General features: G+C 51.0%; 1 protein-coding gene across 2 annotated transcripts in view; it reads right to left on the bottom strand.

The window, feature by feature from the left end:
- RASGRF1 (Ras protein specific guanine nucleotide releasing factor 1) overlaps positions 1–23666 on the bottom strand; it is a 127581-nt gene that overhangs the window by 8630 nt on the left and 95285 nt on the right. For both annotated transcript variants that reach the window (XM_032263844.1, XM_032263845.1), the window contains exons 21-26: positions 21974–22077; positions 20461–20545; positions 15153–15350; positions 10882–10961; positions 3008–3125; positions 1793–1861 (exon numbers count right to left, since the gene is read on the bottom strand). In XM_032263844.1, coding sequence (XP_032119735.1) covers positions 1793–1861; positions 3008–3125; positions 10882–10961; positions 15153–15350; positions 20461–20545; positions 21974–22077 — 654 coding nt within the window. The remainder of the gene's footprint in view (positions 1–1792; positions 1862–3007; positions 3126–10881; positions 10962–15152; positions 15351–20460; positions 20546–21973; positions 22078–23666) is intronic.

Below are 23666 nucleotides of genomic sequence, written 5' to 3'. Positions count from 1 at the left end.
ATGCAAAAGTGGCCAATTTCATTAATTGTAGTTTGGCCACTGATTTTTCTCCTTCAATATGGCTATCAGCTCTCAAGCAGATCATGAGTTCTCAGAACGTGACAAAAAATAGACACATTCTAAAAAACGCATCGATCACAAAGGACATTACAAGGGAAAAACAATAAAAGGTTGATTTTCTTTTTTTTCTTTTTTTTTTAGACAGAGTTTTACTCTTGTTACCCAAGCTGGAGTGATTTCTGGTGCTCTTGAGGGTGTGTCTGAAGCTGGAGATTTTTGTGAACTGCACACTAGGAGGTCAAGATGCTGTGTGGAAAGTGAATAGATCTCTGGGCAGAGAAGAAAGGTCATAGGATTGGAGGCTGGGCACAGTGGCTCACGCCAGTAATCCCAGCACTTTGGGAGGCTGAGGTGAGTGGATCATCCGAGGTCAGGAGTTTGAGACCAGCCTGACCAATACGGTGAAACTCCGTCTCTACTAACAATTCAAAAATTATTGGGGCATAGTGGTGTGCACCTGTGATCCCAGCTACTTGGGAGGCTGAGACAGAAGAATTGCTTGAACCCAGGAGGTGGAGGTTGCAGTGAGCCAAGATTGCACCACTGCCCTCCACCATGGGTGACAGAGTAAGAGTCCGTCTCAAAAAAAAAAAAGTTCATAAGATTGGGAGCCCAAGACAGTATGGGTTGGCAAATCTCAACTTTTTTTCCTTTATGGCGAGCTGAGACTTTTTTTTTTTTTTTTTCCAGACCAACCATTCTCTTACATGGCCTTGCAATCTTTTAAAAATGCAAACGAACCCAATTAAGGACAGGGTCCCAGATCCTTTTAGGATCCCACGAGTGTCAGCTGTTTCTAGCAGATGTGCTGCCACTCTGGGCAGCTCGCCATCATCCTGTCTCGGGTAATATGGGATATGTGTGGGTGCTGGTGGTGGCAGGGTCCCTGTACTTAGCCTTACACAAGCCTGTCTCTCTTGCAATAGACATGTTCGCCCCAACCAGGAAAACTCTTCCAGGATTCTCCTCCTCCAGTGAGGCTCTCTAGGCCCCCAGAGCAGCAGAGACCCTGGGACCCAGACCCCCACGGCCCTCCCTGCCTGTTTCCAGATGTACAAAGTATTTTCTTGTGCCTTGTCTGTAGCAGCAAAAGATCGAAACAACCTAAATGTCTATCAATACAGAGGATTGACTGAATAGATTTCTCCGAAGCTGTAAGAAAGAATGAGGATGATTCTGTTTTAATAGGGGATGATCCCAAAGATATATCATGAAGGAGAAAAAGGCATGATATTGAGCAGTGGATAGTATACCACAGAGAGTATACAAAGTCGGCTTGTGTTTATGGACTGCCTGTGGACCTCGACACCAGAAATGGGTGGCAGTGCTGCCTTTGGAAGGGGAACTAGGCAGCTGGGGGACATTTCACTGTGCACTCCTTCTGTCTGCAGAGTTTGTAACCTGCGAGCATAGCACCTTTCAGAAACAGATGTTATCATCTCTGCCTCTCTTGTCCTGGGGGAGATTAGACGTGAATAGAAACCATCCTAAGGCAGGTAAAAATCAGATAAGAGTCACAAGATGAACACAGGCTCCATTTGAAGAAGGGACGACTCATTTCTGACCGGGTAATGGGGACTAGGGAAGACTTCCTTACGGGGATGGTGTTTGAGCTGAGTCTGAGAGAATTCTGGAAGGGAAAGTGGACGGGTGTGGAGGGGACAGGGTAGAAGGTGGCTTAGACAGAGTCACTGTGAAAGCACGTAAGTGACCAGGAAAATGCACCACTTACCTTTGCTTGGTGCTCTATTTTGTAGGCAGTTTGTTGAAACTGGCGAATCTCTCGGATGATGTGGGATATCTGCGGGGAGGAGGGAGAGTTTCAGAATGCAGTTTGTCCCCTTAGTGCTGCCCTTGACCTTGTAGAACTGAAGGGGCATCAACAGCTAAATCTAAAGTCAGCCTCTTAATTCCTGGAAGGTCCCACAGAGGCATCATCTGTGTTTGCTTTTATTTTTTGAGATGGAGTCTTGCTCTGTTGCCTAGACTGCAGTGCAGTGGCGCGATCTCGGCTCACTGAGGATCTCCTGGGTTCAGGCGATCCTCCCGCCTCAGCCTCCTGAGTAGTTGGAATTACAGGCACCCACTGCCATGCCTGGCGAATCTTTGTATTTTTAGTAGAGATGGGTTTCACCATGTTGGCCATGCTGGTCCTGAACTCCTGACCTCAAGTGATCAACCCGCCTCGGCCTCCCGAAGTGCTGGGATTACAGGTGTGAGTGCCTGCTGTGCACAGGACACGGGGAAAGGCTTCCACTCTTCAGGATGGTGTCTGGAGAAACCCTTTCCATCAAACGGAATCTAATGTGGAGGCCCATTACATAAAACTGGTGCAAATCGAGGCTTTCTAGTTGAACTGAGAGGGGAGAAGGGGATGGTCGGAATCCTGCTTCTGATGGAAGAAGTCGCCTCAGCCCTCATCCATCCATCATCGCCTCATCCCTCAAAAATCCAGGTTCTAGATTTTCCTGGAAAGACTGGAAACTTATTCTTTTAGGAGGCGCTGTGTAAGTGGTTTTACTTTGTCCACATCAAGCAAGTGTCCACATGAGCAATACAGAGGGGTGTGAGTAACGAGTAGGCTTTGGAGTCACCTGGAAGCCAGACCTGGCCCTGCCCTTTGTTGGGTGACCTTGGGCTTCTCACTTGATCTCACTCGGCCTCAGTCTGCTTGTCTGAAGGGTGCAGAATGAGAAGAGCACCTACGTCTCAGACTGCCAGGACTAGAGGAGGAATGCCAACAGAAACATGGCTCAGGGCCTGCCAGATTCTAACTGCTCATCAATGATAGGGCTGGCTCTTGTTGGGGAAGCTGGACCCAGGCTCCTAAACAGGGGCACCCTATGCAGCAGGCTGGGCCTGGCGGGGGCAGAGCGGGGGTGGGCGCCAGGTTGAGTCATCTGGGCATCGACACCCCCCTTCCCCTGCCTGGCTGGGGAGAACGCACCATCCTCATCTTGGAGAAGTTGACCAGACCGTCCTCCGTGTAATTGGGCGTCCCCTCCTCGATGAAGGCCAGGTCGGTGAGGTACATCCCCAGGTAAGGGACACAGGGTGGGTCACAACTTGGAAGCAAAAGGCATTAACAAAAGTTTTTCATTTAAAAAAAGTAATGTCTACCAAAAACAGAACATCGCGCATGCACCTTTTGCTTGCTAGAGCCAAGAGGCTTGCAGTCACCAAGAATCTTACTACGCTCTAGGACTGACAATCGTACACACCTAGGATTGTCAGCTGGGCCTGAGGGCCAGTCCTCTGGGGGTGGGGGTGACAGGGTGTTGAATGGGGCCTCCTGTAGCCGCTGGGGTATCTCAAATTGTCTCTTTGCTCCCCAAGCCAGAAAGTCCTCCTCTACCTTTCTGCCTTCTGTCCCTGTCAGTCCTTGGGCTCTGTCACCAGCCCCTCTGGACTCACCTTTCCTGTCTCTCCCTGAAACTCTCCATCCAGATCCTCCCCCTGAATCCACCTGCTGGAGGGCTCTGCAGCTCCAGCCCCCCAACTCCTGCGAGTCACCCTGACACCCTTGTCCCACTCTGCTCCCTGAGACCTCTCCTGTCTGCACTGGCACCTCCCACCCACCCAAGCACTGGGCTTGGGTGCCGGGGTGGGGAGTCCTTGGTCTCTGAGATCACTTTCGTAAAAGTGGTTATGGGGTACGGGGCTGGGTGATAGTTTCTATGGTTGGGGACTCCTAGGGGACTGCAGCTTTGGGAGCTGGGCCCCTCGAGTGACAGGCCATGCCTTTCTGATTTTTGGTCCAAAGCAGCGGCTCCTGTTACTGCCCCTTCCCAGCATGTTCTGGTGCCCTTGAGTGGGTGCTGCGTAAGGGCTGATGGAGACTGTGATGAGCCCAGCAGCTGCTATGTGCCCGCTGGGCTTCCTTTAGCTTCTCCTGGGGCCTCCTCTCTGCTCAGCACACAGATGCGGTGGCATCCCCAAGCAGAGTGCAGTGACCCTCATTCCCAGCCCTTCTCACCTTTTTCTCCGTGTGGCTACCCGGCAACCCTGCCACTCGGGAGGAAGGTGAGGCCGGGAGGATGACAGACCAAGAGCAGAAACCTGGCACCTGCCTGCTGTGTGACCTCAGGCCAGTCCTCTCCCTCTCTGGTCCCTGGGCTCCTCATGTATAAAGCAGTGATGCCAGCTAAGACAATTTTAGGTGGTCTGACAACTGATTTTAGGTGATTTGCAGGCACCATATTAAACAACATGAATTCACATGCTAAGAAACATTGGATTTTTACTTTTTTCCCTTCTGCTCAGGGAGAGTGCCTCATTTGGTGACAGTGTGACTCTGACACTTGGTGACACTTGCCATTCTCCTCCTTTCACATTTTCTCTTTTAAAACGAACAGCAACAGGTGTCAGAATCAGAATGCTGGCAAGCATCCGTCTTTGGCCAGAATTCAATAACACTGTTTTGTTTTTACCGTATATTTTTTAATGGCAATCTTGTATTTCCAGCAAGTAGGCTGGCTTTCCATTTGCTGGGAAATAAAAATTTCCTTCTTATTTATCTTTGGGAAAAGTGAATTAATTTAAAGAGGCTGTTAGGTAAACACAGAACAGCTGGCTCAGTCTGACAAAGTCGTGAAGGAGGTGGATGCCTGGTGTTAGGAACACAGCAGGCACGTGTTTTTCCAAACGTAGGGCTGACCCTTTCATGGTGGTTTTTTTTTTTTTTAAATAAAGATGGGGTTTCACCATGATGGCCAGGCTGGTCTTGAACTCCTGACCTCAGGTGATCCACCCACCTCAGCCTCCCAAAGTGCTAGGATTACAGGCTTGAGCCACTGCGCCCAGCCTCATGGTTGTTGACATTAATTTAGAGGGTGCAGACCAAGAATTTTTAAAAAGTGGAACAGGGCCTGGTGTGGTGGCTCACCCCTGTAATCCCAGGAGGTAGGACTTGGGAGGCTGAGGTGGGAAAATCGCTGGACTCCAAGTGTTCAAGACCAGCCTGAGCAATATAGTGAGACCTCATTTCTACTGAATTGAAAACAAATAAAAATAACAAGTGAAAAAGAAAATATCTAAGTTTATCAAATGGTATAAAGGTATATATTATTATTACTATTTTTTTGAGACAAAGTCTCACTCCATCACCAGGCGCCAGGCTGGAGTGCAGTGGCGTGATCTTGGCTCACCACAACCTCCGCCTCCTGGGTTCAAGTAATTCTCCTACCTTAGCCTCCCGAGTAGCTGGGACTACAGGCACGCGCCACCACACCAAGCTAATTTTTTTGTATTTTTAGTAAAGACGGGGTTTCACCATGTTGACCAGGATGGTCTCGACTTCTTGACCTCGTGATCCACCCGCCTCGGCCTCCCAAAGTGCTGGGATTACAGGCGTGAGCCATCGAGCCCGGCCAGGTATATATTATTTTGTGGAATTTTTGTTCCAGTAATGCATACGTGCATTTGCATATAGGGTTGCAATTTCAAATATACATATTTGCTGTGGGTTGTGATAAAAAGAGCAAGGATCACCCAGCCGCTGCAGGGCTGCTCTGCACCTTTCCATCCGTTCTAGTCCATGGTTATTACATGCTCAAGTCTTCATTTCCTTTTTCTTTTCTGAGGCAGGATCTCACTCTGTCACCTAGATTGGAATGCAGTGGCACAATCACAGCTCATTGCAGCCTTGACCCCTGGACTCCAATACGACTCCTGCCTCAGCATCCTAAATAGCTGGACTACATGCATGCGCCACCATACCCAGCTCATTTTCATATTTTTGGTAGGGACGGAGTTTTGCCATGTTGCTCAGGCTGGCCTAGAACTCTTGAGCTCAAGTGATCTACCTGCCTCAGCCTCCCAAAGTGCTCAGATTACAGGCGTGCACCACTGCACCTGGCCAGCTCTTCATTTCCTTTCTATCATCCTCCAAGTCTGAAGCCCAGGCTTGTGAGTCTGATGGAGGAAGAATCCAAAGATCTGAGAAGTGACTCTGGAGTTGTAAGGCTGTGGCAGTGTCACCCTGTCACCTGCACATGTGATGGTAGCCAGGTCACCTGGAGTGCTCTAAGCATGGAACGGAGCATGGGAGGCCTGGGGACTGCAAGTTGACTGCAAACAATCAAAGGACTCAGAGTGTTTCTCAAGGCTTTTGAGGGTCTCTGACCACCTAGACCAGTGAAAAAGATCAGCGGTCCTTTGATCACTGAGGGAGACTTCCCTTGGTATTTACGGGGAGTCACAGTCCAGTTGCGGGAAGGTGGTGGATTTGCAATTGAATCACTAGCAAGTAGCATACCCAGCCTCAGTACTAACCTCTGTCTCTATTTACGAGCTCTGTGACAAGGGTGTCCAATCTTTTGGCCTCCCTGACCACGTTTGGAAGAAGAATTATCTTGGGCCACACATAAAATGCACTAACACACTAACGATAGCTGATGAGCTAAAAAAAAAATCACACCAAAAAAATCTCATGTTTTAAGAAAGCTTACCTATCTGTGTTGGGCTGCATTTAAAACCATCCCGAGCCACATGTGGCCCTTGCTCTATAGTGAGGGGCCGTGAAGGCAGAAACAGGAGCACACTCAGTCAATCAAACACACACACACTCGCACACATACACACGCGCACGCACACACACACGCACACGCACACACACATGCACACACACATGCACACGCACACACACCCGTCGGAAATCCAAAGCCACGTAGGCAATGTATGGAGTTGCCAGAGTGGGACAGAGGACTGGTGGAGGGCCAGCAGGGACACGGGCAGGGGGACTGAGCCACGACGAGCCTCTCAGTGGAAAGGGAAACACGCTGGGGCTGCCTGTGGGCAAGATGCCCAACAACAGACCAGTCCTGAACCTTCCGTGTGGGCCTCTTGGCCTCTCTCGGGTGAGGTCCTGTCTTGCCCTTGAAGGGCCTATCCAGCTGAGCTGATACGGGGGTGGCTTCCTCTTCTAGCAGAGCCCTCACAGGCCTGCAGCTAGCATTTTAGGGAGCAGAGAGAAAAGTGTCCCATCCCCCAGCCTGACAGTTGCTTCTGGTTTCTGGCAAGGCCTCGTTGTGGCACTCCTGGCACCCTGGCCTTGCCTGTGGTGGTTTGGAGTCCCCAGACTGGATGTTTCTTTCCGCCAAGATGCTCCTGATGACATTAAATGGATTAAGGAAGATTATGGGACCAGCTGCTGCCGGCAAGCGGCAGCCGCCCACGCACGACAACAAACTCCAGGAAGGCGACCGTGGCGACCACTGAGACCGTCTCTCCTTCCTCCTTCTCTCCAGCTTCTCTCCTCCCTGCACTGCCCCGGCTGTGGGATGCGCCACTGTCCCTGACACGCTTCTGCTGGCTGTGGTTGGGAATCTCCTCTGTCCCATCTCGAGACCTGGGGAAGGTCATTCAGGGAGGGTGTGAGGGCCCTTGAGGCTGAGCTGTGTGGGCTGAATCCCCTGGGGCCAGGGTCCAAGGTTCTGGCACGAGGTACAGGGTGACTGGGTAGTAGTCTCTGAAAAACAAAACTGCAGTGTGCTGGAGTGGAAAGTCCAATCTTGCTTGGACCACTGGGTTGCTAATCTGCTCTCTGGCCACAGGCAGAGAATAAAGATAGAGATAGATATTTGGCTTTATTGGAACCTCTGAAACTCTAGAGCTCAGCCTTGGGTTCATGATATCCGTGTAGATAACCTGTCACCCCGATTAAAGGGTGTAGGGGACGGCCTGGCAGTCAGCTAGCTGACACACTCTTCCACGCCTGCTCCCACCCTTAATACAAGGGAACAAAGGAAAGCCTCTCACTGCAGCAGCCTACAGTAACGGCCTGTCCCCGGGGTCCTCTCAATCAAGGACTTCCTCTTCAAATCAAACAAAAAAGGTGCAGATAGGCAAGTGTGTGCTGGGTTGAGATTAGACAGGGTAGTCGAAACTGGAGTCCGCCCCAAAAGAGCTGGTGACCACATTTTACTGCTAAATTCAGTTATCAGCCAAATTCTTGTGGCATGGAGCCTTGGGAAGGTTCTGATTGCTGGGAGGTGGGGAGGAGGGAACAGTCCTGGGACTTTGCAAGGATGTAGCCTTGGGGAATGAGAAGGGAAGATGAGGCCACTCTCAGGGCACCGGAAGGGATGGAAGGGGCACACGTAGGGTTGCTGTAGGTGGGCCAAGGGACATTTAAGAGAGTGGCTGGTGGGATATGGATTTAGGGTTTGGCAATGAGGTCTTGACTGGAAAAGGCAGTAAAGCTGTTCTCTAGCCTGGATGCTGGCATAAATTGGATTTTTTTTTTTGATAGCGTTTCCCTCTGTCACCCAGGCTGGAGTGCAGTGGCACAATCTCGGCTCACTGCAACCTCCATCTCCTGGGTTCAAGCGATTCTCCTGCCTCAGCCTCCTGAGTAGCTGGAGCTACAGGTGCACACCACCACACCTGGCTAATTTTTTATATTTTTAGTAGAGATGGGGTTTCACCTCGTTAGCCCGGATGGTCTCAATCTCCTGACTTCGTGATCTGCCCGCCTCAGCCTCCCAAAGTGCTGGAATTACAGGCGTGAGCCACCACGCCTGGCTGGATTTTTTTTTTTTTTTTTTTTTTTTTTTGGGACAGACACCAGGCTGGAGTGCAGTAGTGCGATCTTGGCTCACTGCAACCTCCGCCTCCTGGGCTCAAGCAATTTTCGTGCCTCAGCCTTCCGAGTAGCTGGGATTACAGGCATGTACCACCACACCTGGCTAACTTTTGCATTTTTAGCAGAGACAGGGTTTTGCCATGTTGGCTAGGTGGGTTTCTAGCTCCTGACCTCAAGTGATCTGCCCACCTTGGCCTCCCAAAGTGGTGGGGGTTATAGCCATGAGCCACTGTGCCCAGCCTGAGATTGGATATTTTAATGAAAAGCTGAAAAAGATGTGTGGGACATATGAATGGTGAGGCCCACTGCAGGACTCCTTGTCTGAGGAGGTCCCTGGCTATGCCCATGGCCTGCCACCTTGCTACTCTTAACCCCTGTCCCCTGCCTGGTAAAACAGACGCTCAGCATTCATGCAGCATGGCTCTTTGTGAAAACCTTAGAGCCTCAGGAGAGGAGGTGTGGGAAGCATTTGCCCCGGGTTTCCCCAGTCCCTGCCTCTCTGCCTGGTCTGCCTATGTCTCTGTAAGTCCAGAGCCTGTGCATAAAGCGCTTAGCTCGCAGAGGCCCGCAGGCCACCTGAAAGAGGGAAGACAGTCAAGATGGGGACTCAGACAGAGTGTAGGGGGCACAGAGCCAGCGGAGGTGGCGGTGGTGGCGGTGGCAGCCGAGGAAGCCAGTCATATGAGGACGTGGATGGAGTGGTGCCTGGGGGTTGGATGGACAAGTTGGTGAATGCACGGAGGGGCAGCTCCCCACAAGCATCGTCCACAGGGGTTCTGGGGAGCCCAGGCAGAAGAGAGATGGCCAGACAGCACAGATGGGTGTAACATCTGCCTGAGGACACAAATAAAGTGGAGATGGTCAAGGCGATGGCACACAAAGCTGGCGAAGGATGGACCAAGTACAGCGGGAAGAAAACGAGAAGAGGAGGCAGACAAGGCCGGGAGAGGGCTAAGCAGTCTGTCAAAGTGGCTGCCATGGGCTGGAGGTTCTGGCTGGCCCCATCCTCAGGTTCTGGGGGTAGTAAACTCTGGTGGTCCCTGCATCGGCCATGATCATGGGAACACCAGGAAGGGAAGAGAGGCTTCCTGAATTCACACACACACACACACACACACACACATATGTATATATGGAACTGGGACCCCAGGGGTCTCCCAGGGTCTCTCTAAGGTCTGGAGAGTAGCCAGTCAGGCAAGAAGAGGAAGGGATGCTCACTCCGCGAAAGGAGGGTTGAGCCTAGTGCAGAACCCCAGTAAGCCCCTATTGGCAGTGGGAGAAACGAACCCTCCATTTTGCGTGAGTGCATGGCCAGTGTGTGCACATGGCTGGGCCACAGCTGCCCTGGGAGAGCTCATAGGTAGCCCAAGGCAAACCTCGCCACGCTTTGGAGCCAGCCTGGGCCAGTCCTGGCGCCAGGTCATGGCCACGTGGCCTTGCACCAGCCACTAGCTCTTCAGTTTCTTTGTCTAGAAGAACAGGATGCGGCAACGGCCTTATCCTGGTGGGATAAGGCCCCTAGTGGACATCTGGCAATGCCTGGAGGCAGATTTGGTCATCATCCTGGAGGTCCCCATTAGCATCTCACAGGTAGAGGCCAGAGAGGCTGCTAAAGATTCTACATTGCACAAGACAGCGCCCCTCAACTAAGGATGATCCTGGTCAGAACAGCCAGGGTGCCGAGGCTGAGGACCCCGCCTTATGGGCAGTGTTGATGGTGTTAAATGCACAATAGCTAGGCAAGCCCTCTATGAACTTTAAGTATGAATACTGTAAAACTGTTATTTTTTTGATTCCAAGATGCCATTGTCTATAAAATGCAAACTTACATTTTGATGACAAATTCTCGAGTGAAAAAGGAAACGCAATCATGTTAAATCAATAACGCTGGCTTTAAGACATCTCGTGCTGTCAAGATTATTCAAATGTAAAAAGAAAATGTGCATTTTAGAATTGAGAAGTCTGGCATCACTGTTCTCATGATCACAGCTACGATGCTTTCAGGAATCCAGCACGAGATTTCTGTGCTTGTTCTAGGAAATGCAAGCAAACTCTGGAGTTTCTCTGCAGACCATGGAGGACTCCACTACCGGGATCCAGGAAATCTGGGAGTCTTGTGGGTAGACAGACAGACAGACAGACACACCTCCCACTCTGGCTGGGGGTGGCACGTGAATGCTTCTGCAATGCAGGTCTATGACTTTAAAAATAACAGTGACAAAACGACACACACTTACTTTTTCAGAGCTTCTCTGAGATTCTTAAATCTGCCCTCAGATGACACAAGCTTTTGGAGCTTATCAATCAAAGCTTTAGTCTAGAAGGAATCAGAAGGATTTACTAACACACAGCACGCGCCAAGGCCCGGGGCGCAAGCCTCCACTCCAGCATGCTGCCCGCCAGGGCTCCGGAACTGCGTTCCCTTGGGATCTGGGACCACCTGGGTTTGGGTACCTTGCCCCTGAACGCCACAGGAGCTGGGCACCGGTCCTTGTTGAGTGTGCCCGTGCTCACACCTCTCTCAGAAGCGAGGAAGCGGGTGTGAGAGACCTGACTGTGGATTTGGCCCTTGGAAATGCTGCAAGGTCCCAAGACCTGGGCAGTTTAGAAGGACTTGCTGGGTGACTTCTAGGAGCCCACGCTCAGCGCAGGAAAGGGCTGATTTTTCATTTTCCTGATCTTTCTCATGAACTACACCCAAAGGATGGGACCCTCATCTCACACGTTCCCTTTTACACGCCAGGAACACCACCCACATCTAAGGATCAAGAAGAAAGATGGGAGACAGACTGATCATCAGGAAAGAAAGGCCTGGCTGGAGAAGAGGAAGCCCCACAGTGAAGGGCTTTGGCGAGCACCCCTGTGGGACCCCGCACACACATCAGGCTGGAGCAGAGTTTCGGTGGCTGGAGTCTGTCTGAAGCATGGACCATCCTGGCTCAAACCTGGCTTTGTGCACCTTATTCTGTGTAGCCGGAGGGAAGGCCTTCTCCCTCAGAGGTCCTCAGCTCTCTCATTGATGCAATGGTGAGACAGGTTAGAGATTTCCTTTGCAGCTCTGTTCCTCAAGACTCAGAATGTGGCTGAGGAACCGCGGGAGCACAGCCAAGCACGTGTGTCACGCCACCAGAGCCCTAGTCAGCCTGGAGGGGACACGGCCCCGGAGGACAAGCACACGTCCAATCTTGGGGGCAGATTTCTGCTGAGAAATTTGTCTACTGAAAAGGACAATCTCAGTACCCATTCTGACGGGAGGAGATCTGTGTGTGCTCTTCAAGGGGAAGGAAGGGCTGAGTATTCCATACAGTTCCATGCCTTATCAATGAGCGGAAAAGCCTCGCCACCTGATGTAGGCTAATCCTGTTCGGAGGACAACGGTGTTCTTAATCTGATGGAAGAGACATGCAACAGAAGAGCACACACCACACGGCGCCAAGGCAGATGATTCTGCTTTTGCTTGAGACATCTGCTCTCTGAAGCCTGGTGAAGCCTGGATGCCCTGGCTGACCTCCGTCCCAGAGTCTCAGTTTCCCTCCTGCAATTTCCCTTTTTCAGAGCTGCACCCTACTTCCTCTTTGTCCCCATCCACCTGCAGAGGAATGACCTGATATGGCTTGAAGTCAGAGGTGGGGGCTGAGTCAGGAAACCCAGGGCTTCCCCAGGCTCTGTCACCTCCCCTTGGCATGCCGACTGGCAAATCACCACTCCTCTTGCCTTTCTGGGCCTCAGTATTCCCATCTGGAAAATAGGAGGGTAAGTCCGGATGTTCCCTAAGGCAATACTAGTTCAGATATTCAAGAATTGTGGGAGACCCAGAAGTTTGATCAGGAGGTCCCAGTGGCCATGCGGTTCTGGTGAAGTGTCACCGTGCTCTGAGGCTGTGAAAATTTGCAGAAGATATTCTGATGCATGGTGTTTCTAAATCCACTGGCACCAATTTGTGGCTCTGAGCTGGGCACATTTTTACCTTCCTCCACATCCCCATGCTCGCTGTGTGTGGCTGCTCCTCTTTGGGTGGTCATGGAAGGAGCTCTGTGGCCTGGGAAGCCACAGAATTTTCTCAGCTGCTGCTTAAAAAGTATGTTTGGAGGTGAAGTTGCTCAAGTATCTTCTGGCGGGGCCAGGGGTTTTGATCCTTTGATGCTCCATGCTGCAAGCCTCCAGGATATTGGGCTTCTGTTAGGTGTGGACATCAGCTGGTAGAAATGGGGGGCCCTTGGAATTTGTGATTGAAAGCAGGGACCAAGCAAAGAGCCTGCCTTGGAGTGAGTATCAGGAAGAAAGATGATTCTGTGGTCTCCTGAACTCCATCACTTCCTGTTCACTCAGTGGAGGACTTCTGGCTGGCCAAGAAGGTTCCCTCCCAGAGAGGCCAAAATGTATTGTTAGTCAACACCAGGATCTTGTCTCTACTAAAGCACAGCCATCCCCAGGAGGCGACACAAATCCACGTCAATCACTGTACTGTTTTATGGAAGTACATCATGATCAGATCCTCTCGAGGTCTTTTTCTCTTTCTTTCTTCCTTTCTTTTTCTTTTCTTTCTTTCTTTCTTTTTCTTTTTTTCTTTTTTTTTGCAAAGAGGATGGGGAAAGAGCTTAAAAGAAGAAAGGGAAAATGAAAAATCCCAAATGAAACCCAACCGCCTGACTCTTGCTGAGGGCTGAACCAGACTTGGACATAATGCTTTTCTGCCATGGTAAGCACATTAAAGGGAGCAATGAAAACTGGCTGCCGAGGTTACAGTTCAGGCCACCTAAGAAATGTGGTCATTTCAGAGGGTCTGCAGTGTCCACAGGATGCCTGTAGAGAGATAACGAACCGCCCTTGGCTGGTGCTGAGCCGGCCATGGCCAGGCACTCCCAGAAGCTCCTGGGGCCCGGTGCTGTGCAGACACACAACTCCTACATGGCTGGGGGCTGCAGAAGCCGGCTGGGTCCAGAGTCCAGACTGCCGTAGAGGGTGGAGACCTCATGTGGTGCCAAAGGCATTTTTGATTTTTTGGACCCGGCCAGCTGACCCTAGGTCCAGAATGACATCCCAGAACACAGGTTGGGTCACATGCCCTGATCACCGACTGTCCTTGATTTGCACTCTCTGCAGAGAACAGAAGATTTCAGGATGGCCAAGTTCATTCCCTCCCAACTCCATGAGGAGGGCGATGCTGGAGAATGAGACCAAGAAATGGACGGAGTGTGGGTTCCAGGAAGACTAAGTGGGGTGGGAAACTGACCCGGTCTGCAAGGCCTCTGGAAAGGATGACGTCATTCCCATAGCACAGGGGAGAAGGAGAGAGAGATCTACCTGCAGTGGGTCCCCAGACCACACCCAGGGCCCTGCCTGAACCCTGATGGCCCAAATGAGGTTGGGTGACGTGGAGGTTCTGCAGAGCCTTGCTCAACATCTGCCTCCAGGAGTTCATGACGGCCCATACCACGCCTGGCCGGACGTGCCTGCAGCTCTGAGTTCCCATGCTCCTGAGCTCTGCTCTTTCCTGGAGCCCGCAAATAAAAGTAGCATCTTTCACAGTCCTTCCCATAAGCCTGGCACCTCTGTGTGCCAAGAAGCAAGAGGCCCAGTCTCACTGGATTGTAATGGGGTGTCCCTGCATGTTCTGTAGTCCTGCTGGAGGGACCAGAAGAGGGGGGAAGGGCAGCAGAGATGTCAACACTTTCCTGAATTTGGCTGCCAAGTAGGGAGGATTATGGACACATCACCCGCTTGGTGGGTGGGTTCCTGACCTGCCATTGGCATGAAGAGAGTAGTGAGGAGTAGGTGATAAAGAGAACAATGAGGGGGACACAGTATGGAAGTCCAGAGTGGTCCAGATGTGACAGGACCCTTGCAGTCTCTGGGTCCTGCACCAAGGAAGTGGCCCAATTGCTTCACTGTGCTCTCCTGTAAGGAGCGCTGGTTCCTCCTGACCCCGATGCAGACACTTTATTCCTGAGGAAGAATCTATCTTATGGTTTTATGTTCATGTTTTATGTTTCTCGCTTTTCAGCTTCATGTTCTGAATAGGGATCAAGCCCACATTTAAGGTGATCAGTCAGCCAACAGGTACCTGGGAGCAGCTAACTCTCTGGTGGCCAGAAGGGCAGGTGAAATGAGAATCCTGGGAAGGGGCTTGCACGGGCATCTGACAGACGGGTCATCCCACAGAAGGGTCATCTGACCACCCTGCAGATCCCCTTAAAGCCAACACTCTTTCCCCAACTCCAGAGGAAAAAGCATTAGGACCAATAATGACCATTATATTCTTTCCACTTCGGGGCATGAATTACTCAAGCGGGAATTATAGTCCCACGGTCCCACTACCGCATCTGTGGGCCTGCTATCTGGTCCCAGGTGATATAGGGGAAGTGATTCTCTTGTTTTACCTGGGAGCGTTAGACCTCTACCCAGTCCTTTGCCCACTTGTGGATGTCCAGTGGCCAGCCCACTGGCCTTCCTGCCCCAGCCCCAATCCAGCCCCAGGCAGGCAGTGGTGCCAGCCTCCTGCCCGCACCTGCTTAGAGACTTTGAGCCACGTCTTTTTGAGCCGGAAGATTGCACTGCGGTTCATGGATGAGGTGATCTCCAGCACGGCATTGTAGTTGTGGAGGCAGCGGCATATGTCAGCCACGGCCACCCACTTCTCAATGGCGCTCACCCTTGCGTTGATGTCCTCGTTGCGGATGATTTCGGAAGCAATCAGGTTACTGATCTTTAAGCCGATGCAATAAGACAGGAAAAAAGAGGAGTAAGTATCACAAAGATGAGTGATCACTATTTGCAGATACAATTGCCTGTGTGAAAATACAAGAAGGTACTGGAAAACTGCAGGAACAACAGCAGAGCTTGCTGCGCGATAAAGGTTCAACACACAAAAAGGAAAAGTTCTTATATACATGAGCAATAATCAGTTAGAAAATATAACGAAAATACAACCTTCCAAATAGCAATGGGAATTTGTAAATACCCAGGAACTTAATGAGAACTAAGTAGGATGGAAAAAACAGGTCATCAAAAGACATAAAAGGCTTGAATAACAGAAAAAGAGATCAAATTCCCAAATGGGAATACAATTTTTCTGAAAACAAATACATGTGTTTAATGTAATCCAATAAAACACTCAGGTCAGGCATGGTGGCTCACGTGTGTAATCCCAGCACTTTTGGAGGCCAAGGTGGGCAGATAATTTGAGTTCAGGACTTCAAAACCAGCCTGACCAACATGGTGAAACCCTGTCTCTACAAAAAATACAAAAATATTAGCTGGGTGTGGTGGCACATGCCTGTAGTCCCAGCTACTCGAGAAGCTGAGGCAGGAGAATCCTTGAACCAGGGAGGCGGACATTGCAGTGAGACGAGCTCATGCCACCACACTCCAGCCTAGGTGACAGAGCGAGACTCCATCTCAAAAAAACCAAAACCAAAAAAAAAAAAAAACCACTTATAGGAATTTCCTCTAGAAAAGTAAAGTTCACCTGGAAGAATAAACAGTTAAAGGGAGCCGAGTTCTCAGGGAATACCCCATCATACAGCTAGAGCTTAGGACGCACTTTGAAGCATTGCTGGTCTCATATACACTGGAGAAGACATCTTCAGGGACTCCATCACCTGGCCAACCATGACATGCGCGCAAATGAATCAAGTGCAGGTTGGACCTGGAACAGTGCGGCAGGGGTGGGAAGCTGGGCTAGAACATCAGGGAATTAGAATCACAAGGAGATGGAACAGCAGAAGGCACCGGGCTTTCCAGTACATTCCTTTGCAACTTTCTCTTTTTTTTTCGTTTGAGACAGAGTCTCATTCTGTCGCCCAGGCTGGAGTGCGGTGGCACCATCTCAGCTCACTGCAACCTCCGCTTCCTGGGTTTAGGCGATTCTCCTGCCACAACCTCTGGAGTAGCTGGGATTACAAGCATGTGCCACCATGCCTGACTCATTTTTGTATTTTTAGTAGAGATGGGGTTTTACCATGTTGGCCAGGCTGGTCTCAAACTCCTGACCTCAAGTGATCTGCCTGCCTTGGCCTCCCAAAGTGTTGGGACTACAGGTGTGAGCCACCGTGCCTGGCCTTCGAGACTCTTTAATTATTTTAAAATAAAAAGTTAAAAAAGACTGCTACTTTAAAAAAAGGTGATAAAAGGACATTTACAGATGAATTAAAAATTAGAGGGCTTTACTGCCAGGAAAGCTTCTCAAAAGCAATTTCTAAAGGATGTTTATCAAAAAGAATGAATTGCAAAACTACTTAAGAATGGAACTACCAGTTAAAAGAATCAGGAAGGAATAGCATAAAACAGGACAAGTATTATACCTTTTAATTAAGTAGTTAAAATTTTTTTCCGTCAAGAGAACATGGAAGTTAAAAAGTTTTATATAAAAGTTACACTAACTTTTGAAATGAATAGATTAGTCGAATCTTCCAGAGAAGAGCCATAAAAGGAATATCTGTCAATTTATTCTATGAAGCCAGTATTGCCTTGATACTGACACCAGAGACGGGTAATACAAGAAAGGAAAGTTACACACCTGTTTTGTTTAATATACCATGACTGCATTGGGTTTGTCCCTGGAATGCAAGGATGTTTGAATATTGGGAAAAAAGTGTAATTGCCATTTACAATAGCAACAGATTAAGGGGGAAAAACCATATGACCATCTCCATGGATGAAGAAAGAAATATTTGATAAAATTCTATATTTATCCATGGTTAAATCCATTAGCACTGAAGGAATAAAAGACAACTAAAAAAAAAACCTGGTAAAGAAACAAACATTCCACATGAGGAAATATTAGACGCACCTACTTTAAAACCAGAAGGTGGCCGGGTATGGTGGCTCACACTTGTAATCCCAGCACTTTGGGAGCTGAGGTGGGTGGATCACCTGAGGTCAGAAGTTTGAGACCAGTCTGGGCAACATGGAGAAACCCCGTCTCTACCAAAAATACGAAAATTACCTGGGCGCAGTGGTGTTCACCCATAGCCCCAGCTATTCGGGAGGCTGAGGCACGATCATTGCTTGAACCTGGGAGGTGGAGGTTGCAGTGGGCTGAGATCGCACCATTGCGCTCCGGCCTGGGCAACAGAGGGAGGCTCTGTCTCAAAAAATCAAAAAACAAAAACAAAAAAACAACAAAAAAGCAAAAAAAACCCAGAAAAAACACAAAACCCAAGAAGGAGACACATGATCACTGTGTCTATCCCACACTGTCCTGGAGAGACGGGATAAGGTGAGGCAGGCGTGGTGTGTGGCGCAAGCACAGGAGGGCAAGTAACTCCTTACGTTTTGCTCCCTGGGGCTTCCCTTGCCCCAGAACCCCAGCCTGGCCATGGTCCTGATGACCCTGGCCAGTGCCAGCGAAGAGGACAAAGAAATTAAAGGCAGAAGGACCAGAACACAGCAAACAGGACTGTGCTAGGGAGTGACGAGGAAAATCGCCGTCATGCCAGCGACATCCTGCGTATCAGAACCGAATGGTGGATTTGGGCAGAGATGGTCAAATGCCAGGCAGTTACGAGGGCAGCCTCTGAGGCAGACCGCATGTGTTCAGAACTGTACTCTCTTGCTGTGTAATGTTGGGGATGAACTGTCCCCTCCCCAAGCCTCAGTTTCTTCCTCCACAAAGTGGGAATGAGAGGATTAAATGAGATGGTGCATTTGAAGCACGTCCTTAGCACGGCATCTAGCATGTGATGATCACTCAATGAATGCTCACTTCAAACGCCTGCTTGATTCCCGGGCACAGAGGGGGACAGGGGAAGGGAGGGGACAGGGATGTGCTGCCTCGTGCTATAACGTGTGGTCAGATCAGGCCTCTGTCAGGTATGTTTCCTGAGGCCTGGGCTCCGTCCCTCTTTGTCTCCTGAGAGGCACACGGGTCTCCTTTCTGCTGCTGTGCTCACTGCAGGAACCACTGGGTGCCCAGGCCTAGTAGGCCCCAAGGGTTCCCCCCCTGAGCTGCAATCCCTGGGTCTTTCTTGTTTCCTCCAGGCTGCTGAAGACCCTCCCCGGATATGTTGTGCGGGCCAGGGGGCATCCCTGGCTGGGTTGGCAGCACGTGGCCCGGCCAAGGCGTCAGGACAAGTGGAGTCATGCGCGGTCACCACCGGCCCTCAAAGGCTCTTTCCTTGTGTTGATGATTAAACTCGGAAGAATGAGGATGCTGAGTGCAAATGTTCTCAGGGCTGTCACGAGGCTGGGAGTGGACCCGTCTCTGTGGTTCAGAAGTTGGAACTTGCGCAAGTGTGGGGAAATTGCTGGGAGGGATTTTTCTTTTTTTCTCACACAGCCAATTTGCACTGTGCAGCAAGGAGGCCATGAGTTACCGCACACTGGTTAGGGGACCTCAGCATTTGCCCTTCCAAAGCCTTGGTTTCTGCCTATCTAAAGTGTGAGGACAGCCCCCATCTTTTTTTTTTTTTTTTTTTTGAGATGGAGGTTTGCTCTTGTTGCCCAGGCTGGAGTGCAGTGGCACAATCTTGGTTCACGAGAACCTCCGCCTCCCAGGTTCATGCAATTCTCCTGTCTCCGCCTCCTGAGTAGCTGGGATCACAGGCATGCACTACCATGCCCGGCTAATTTTGTATTTTTAGTAGAGACGGGGTTTCGCCGTGTTGGACAGGCTGGTTTCGAACTCCTGACCTCAAGTGATCCACCTGCCTCGGCCTCCCAAAGTGCTGGGATTATAGGCATGAGCCACCGTGCCCGGCCTAGCCCCCATCTTTTAGTTGATGTGAGCCTTCAATGAAATTACTATGCACAAAAATCTCAGTGCTAGGCACAAGGTAGGCACCTGGTTAGGGGCAGTGGATATTCTTATTAAAGAACGTTGCAAATGCTCCCTGTGGACGTGAACCGTGCCTCAGAAGGCCCTGGGACTTGTCTGGCCCCCAGTTCTCTGCTGCTCCCACACTTCTCTGAGAAGGGAGTCTGGGAGCTGGGAGTGTGAGATGGACCCATCTGAACTCGGTGTGCTGGTCAGAGACAGTCCAGGCCCTCTGAGCTGCTTATGCCAGGCCAGTTTGCGGGTCCAGTGCTTGGTTCCATCTCAACAGTTGCTCCCCAGGAAAGCTGGGGTTGGGGGGTCTAGAGGAGGGGGCTGGAGGACTGGATATTGGGCCATCCTGATCCCAGCCAGGGACCTTCAGGAGCCTTAGTCTTGCTCAGCACTGTGGCCTCCTAACATTAAAGAGAATTCTCTTTAAAGTCATCCCAAAAGACCATCTTACTACAAGGAAAGGCAAGAAGGGGGCAGTGAGTAGGACATCACTTCCCAGGTAGCTGAGACAGCCAAAACATCGGGAGATTCTGAGGGTTCTGGATACGCATGAATTCGAGGGAAGCTGTCTGCCACTGACTAGCCAAATACTGCCTATTGCTAATACTGAGACGAGGTTAAAAATCAGTAAGCAAAGCAAGGGCTTCCCTCTTTTCCTTCTAATCCTTCATTCATTTCTGTTCCCTTGGCTACAGAGTGCCCAAAAACCCTGCTCTGAGAAGGGACCCCTGTTAGGAATCACAAAATCACAAGTCCTGGCTGAGAGCTTTCGGTGAGCCAGTGCTGGACTGAGTGTCTTCACGTGGCCTCCCCAAAGGTCATCATAGGATGACCTTTCCATGGTCAGCTCCACTTAGTAGTTGAAGAGACAGAGACTGAGGCGGGACAGGCAGCCTCAGGCCACATGGGCCACATGGCGAAGGGTGGCAGGGCTAGAGAGGACCAGGAGTCTGCTTCCAGCCGGGTGTGCAGACCCCTCTCTACCCAGCCTCTTGAGGCTCTTGCCAAAGAAAAACCCCAGTGAGAGTGGCGCTGCATCCAAACTCACGTCATTGAAGTGCTTGGTGGTCTTCATGATGTAAGGGGTCCTTTCATTCTTTTCCACTTTCATCCAGCCTTGTCCGAAGAACTCCCTGCAGCAAGGAAGGGGAAACCCAGGCGGGGCAGAGGTGAGATTTTCCTCGCTGATTTCATTGCTCCGTGCTTTTTATTTTATTGTATTTGGGCTTTTTGAGGCTGTCATTTCTGAGCCCTGGAGGGAAGGAACCCTGGGCTCAAATCCAGCTCTGACTTGCAGCAGCTGTGTGGCCTGAGGCAAAGCCTTTATGGCGCAGGGCTTTGGTTTCCTCATCTGTAAAATGCGAATAATGGCAATCGTTTCCTCACAGGTACTGGGAGGCTGAAATAAGGTGTGGGAAGGCACGTGATAGATAACTTGTGAGGTGCGGCGGACAGAAGGTTCTGTTATGAATCTTATCTTCTGCCAGGAAGAATTCACATTTTAGTCACTGTAGCGGCTGGTGTATAGAATGAGGGAAGAGAATACCACAAAAAAGGGGCAGATAAAAGGCTTAAAAAGCCTGCAAGCCAAGCCGCAGGCTGGTGACGTCGCCAAGTGACAGGAAGAGGAGACCTCAGCAGAGTCCTGCGGGCAGAAGGGGCCAGGGGAGGTGATCACATCTGAAAACATATCCCGCTTCTCCTCCTAGAGGGACAGATCCAGAATATCGGCTGCTTCCACATCCGGGAGATGTCACAGGTCTCCAAAGTGCCCTCTCTATTTATGTGAGGCAGCACCTGCGCTGGGGAGAGCGCCAGGTGGGGCTGAGGTCAAAAACCCCGCAGTGATGCCAATCAGGAGAGCCCAATTTTGGGAAAGCATCCTGGGACCATTGTTAGGAATGCAGAGACATTACAAGGATGTTTACTGCAGCAATAAATGTAAAGGTGAAGACTGAAAACAGCCTCAGGGCTTAGTAACACACTGTGAGAGAATGCTGCGTACTTATTAAAATTAGTGTTTACACTATTTTTAATAGTGTAATTAAAATTACATGTTGGCATAGCGTCAGATGAAGGAAGAGGGATACAAAATTATATAAGTAGAATAATTGTGATGGACACCAGGGAGGACTGAGGCCAGAGCAGGTGACAGCAGGCCTTGGGTCTTTGCTTCAAAGTCCACACCTGTCCCCTAAGTCAGCTCCTGGAGGCCACTGGACCCACACGCCCGCCCACGCTCTTGCCTATGTGCGCATTTTCCCACAGGTATATGTGAATACACACATGAACACAAGCTCTTTTCTAGATACTCTCTAGGAGCTCTGAGTTAGAGATGCTTCCAGAAAAGTGTGTATGTGTGTAGCTGACAGGTAAGGAGAGAACCTGGGGGCAAGAACAGGAATAGAGCTTCCCCCTCATTCTGCCGACCCAGGCACTGTTGTTTCAAGCTCTAGAGAGTCCGTGCAGCTCTGGAAATTCACTGTACATGCTTCCGGGGTGCCATCTAAGGCAGGGCTGGGGGAAGCGGAGGGCGGCGGGGTGACACCTGCAACACTTACTCATAAGGAATCTTCCTGAAGACGAGGTGGTCCAGCAGGGTCAGCTGCTCCGCGATCTCCAGGGCCGAGTGGTTTTCAAAGGGCTCAGCCTTCACGCCTTCAGCCTGGTTTTGGGTTAGGGGAGCAAGGTTTTGAGTTAGGCCCACCTCCTGGATTCTCAGCTGTCTCGAATCAGGGGGGCGGGTGGACGCAGGGTGATGAGGGGAGGTGGAGGGAAGGGGATGGAGGGAGATGGCCCCATCCTGTTGTGCCGGTGTGTGCAGGCCAGTGCTGAGACTGCCCTCACCCACCCTGCCAGGGAGCGACCATTACCCTAGCACAGGCATGAGACAGCAGAGACCTCCAGAGGTGAACCATGGGCCCGAGCTGCGAAGCTGGAAGCGGGTGACTAGGGCCAGAGCCCAGGTCGTCTGACTCCAGGATGTGCCTGGCCACTCCCTTCAGGGTCTGCCTGAGCCCACCACGGGCTCTACACAATTTCCTTTTGAAACTAGCAGGTGTGGCCTCCCAGGTGTGATTAGCTCCTGGGTAGCTCCTGTACCCAGAAGGCAGCTGTTTCGCCACAGTCCTGGGCTTCAGGCTGTGTTTCTGGCCCCCAGGGGCCACCCTTGGACACCATCATTGAGCGTGTCCACTACTTGGGCCCTTTGATCAGAGAAAATCCCCAGAGAAACGTTAGTCAGGGGACAGTGGTGGCCAGAGCAGGAGAGGGATGAGAGGTGGGCATGGGGAGGCCAGTGAGTTGGACACCATCGTGGAATGTCTGATGGATCCGAGTGCGGGGTGCTGGAGGGCACTGGGGAAAGGGACGGCTGTGTGGGTATTGCAGGGAGCCTGTGTTCACCAGGGGATGAGTTAGGACAAGAATCCCCCGCCACCACCTCAGGCCCGTCTGCGTCACGCAGGAGGAGAGGGGTCAAACCCTCGGGCAGCAGGTGCTCCGGGATGACTGCCTCGCATGCCTCCTGACTTCCCCTTCTCATGCTCACTTTACCCTGCCCAGAAGTCCCGGGGGCTGGGCTGAGCCCCGGCAGGCAGCCCATCTGCCTGGTTCCCAGGAGGGGGGGCCATCCCTCCCAGACTAAGTGTCTCCCTTCCCATTTCCTCTGCAGACGTGCTCTGAGGTCTGCGCCAAGGCCCTTGCTACACACTGAGATAGGAAAGCAGGAAACACAGCCCTGACCTCAGGGTGTCCAGCCTAAAGGGGTCCGAGTCATGTGAAAAGCAGGGACCGTGGGGGAAAAACAGCTTGTGTGTGTCTGTGCGTGTGCTGTGTGGTGTGTGGGTGGTGTGTACGGGGTGTTTGTGGTGTGCAGTGTGTGCATGTGTATGTGGGATGTGTGTGTGTGGTGTGTGATGTGTGTGGTGTGTGTGTGGTATGTTCCTGTGGGTGATGGGTGTATGTGGTGTGGTGTGTGTACATGGTGTGTATGTGTGGTATCTGGGTGTATGTGTGTGTGGGGTGTGTGTGGTGTGCACTTGTGTGGGTAATGTGTGCGTGTCTATGTGGTGTGTGTGGTATGTGTGTGGTGTGGTATCTGTGGTATCTGTGTGGTATGTGTGTGGTGTGGTGTGTGTGTGCATGTGTGGTATCTGTGGTATGTGTGTGATGTGTGTGTGTGATGTGTGCATGTGTGGTATCTATGGTGTGTGTGTGGTGTGCGCTTGTGCGGCTGACGTGTGTATGTGGTGT

Source organism: Sapajus apella, unplaced genomic scaffold, assembly GCF_009761245.1.
Source record: "Sapajus apella isolate SASKATOON/1434 unplaced genomic scaffold, GSC_monkey_1.0 scaffold139, whole genome shotgun sequence".
Taxonomy (NCBI): Eukaryota; Metazoa; Chordata; class Mammalia; order Primates; family Cebidae; genus Sapajus; species Sapajus apella.
Note: the sequence above shows the minus strand (reverse complement) of the source record. Positions and strands in the feature narration are given on the sequence as shown.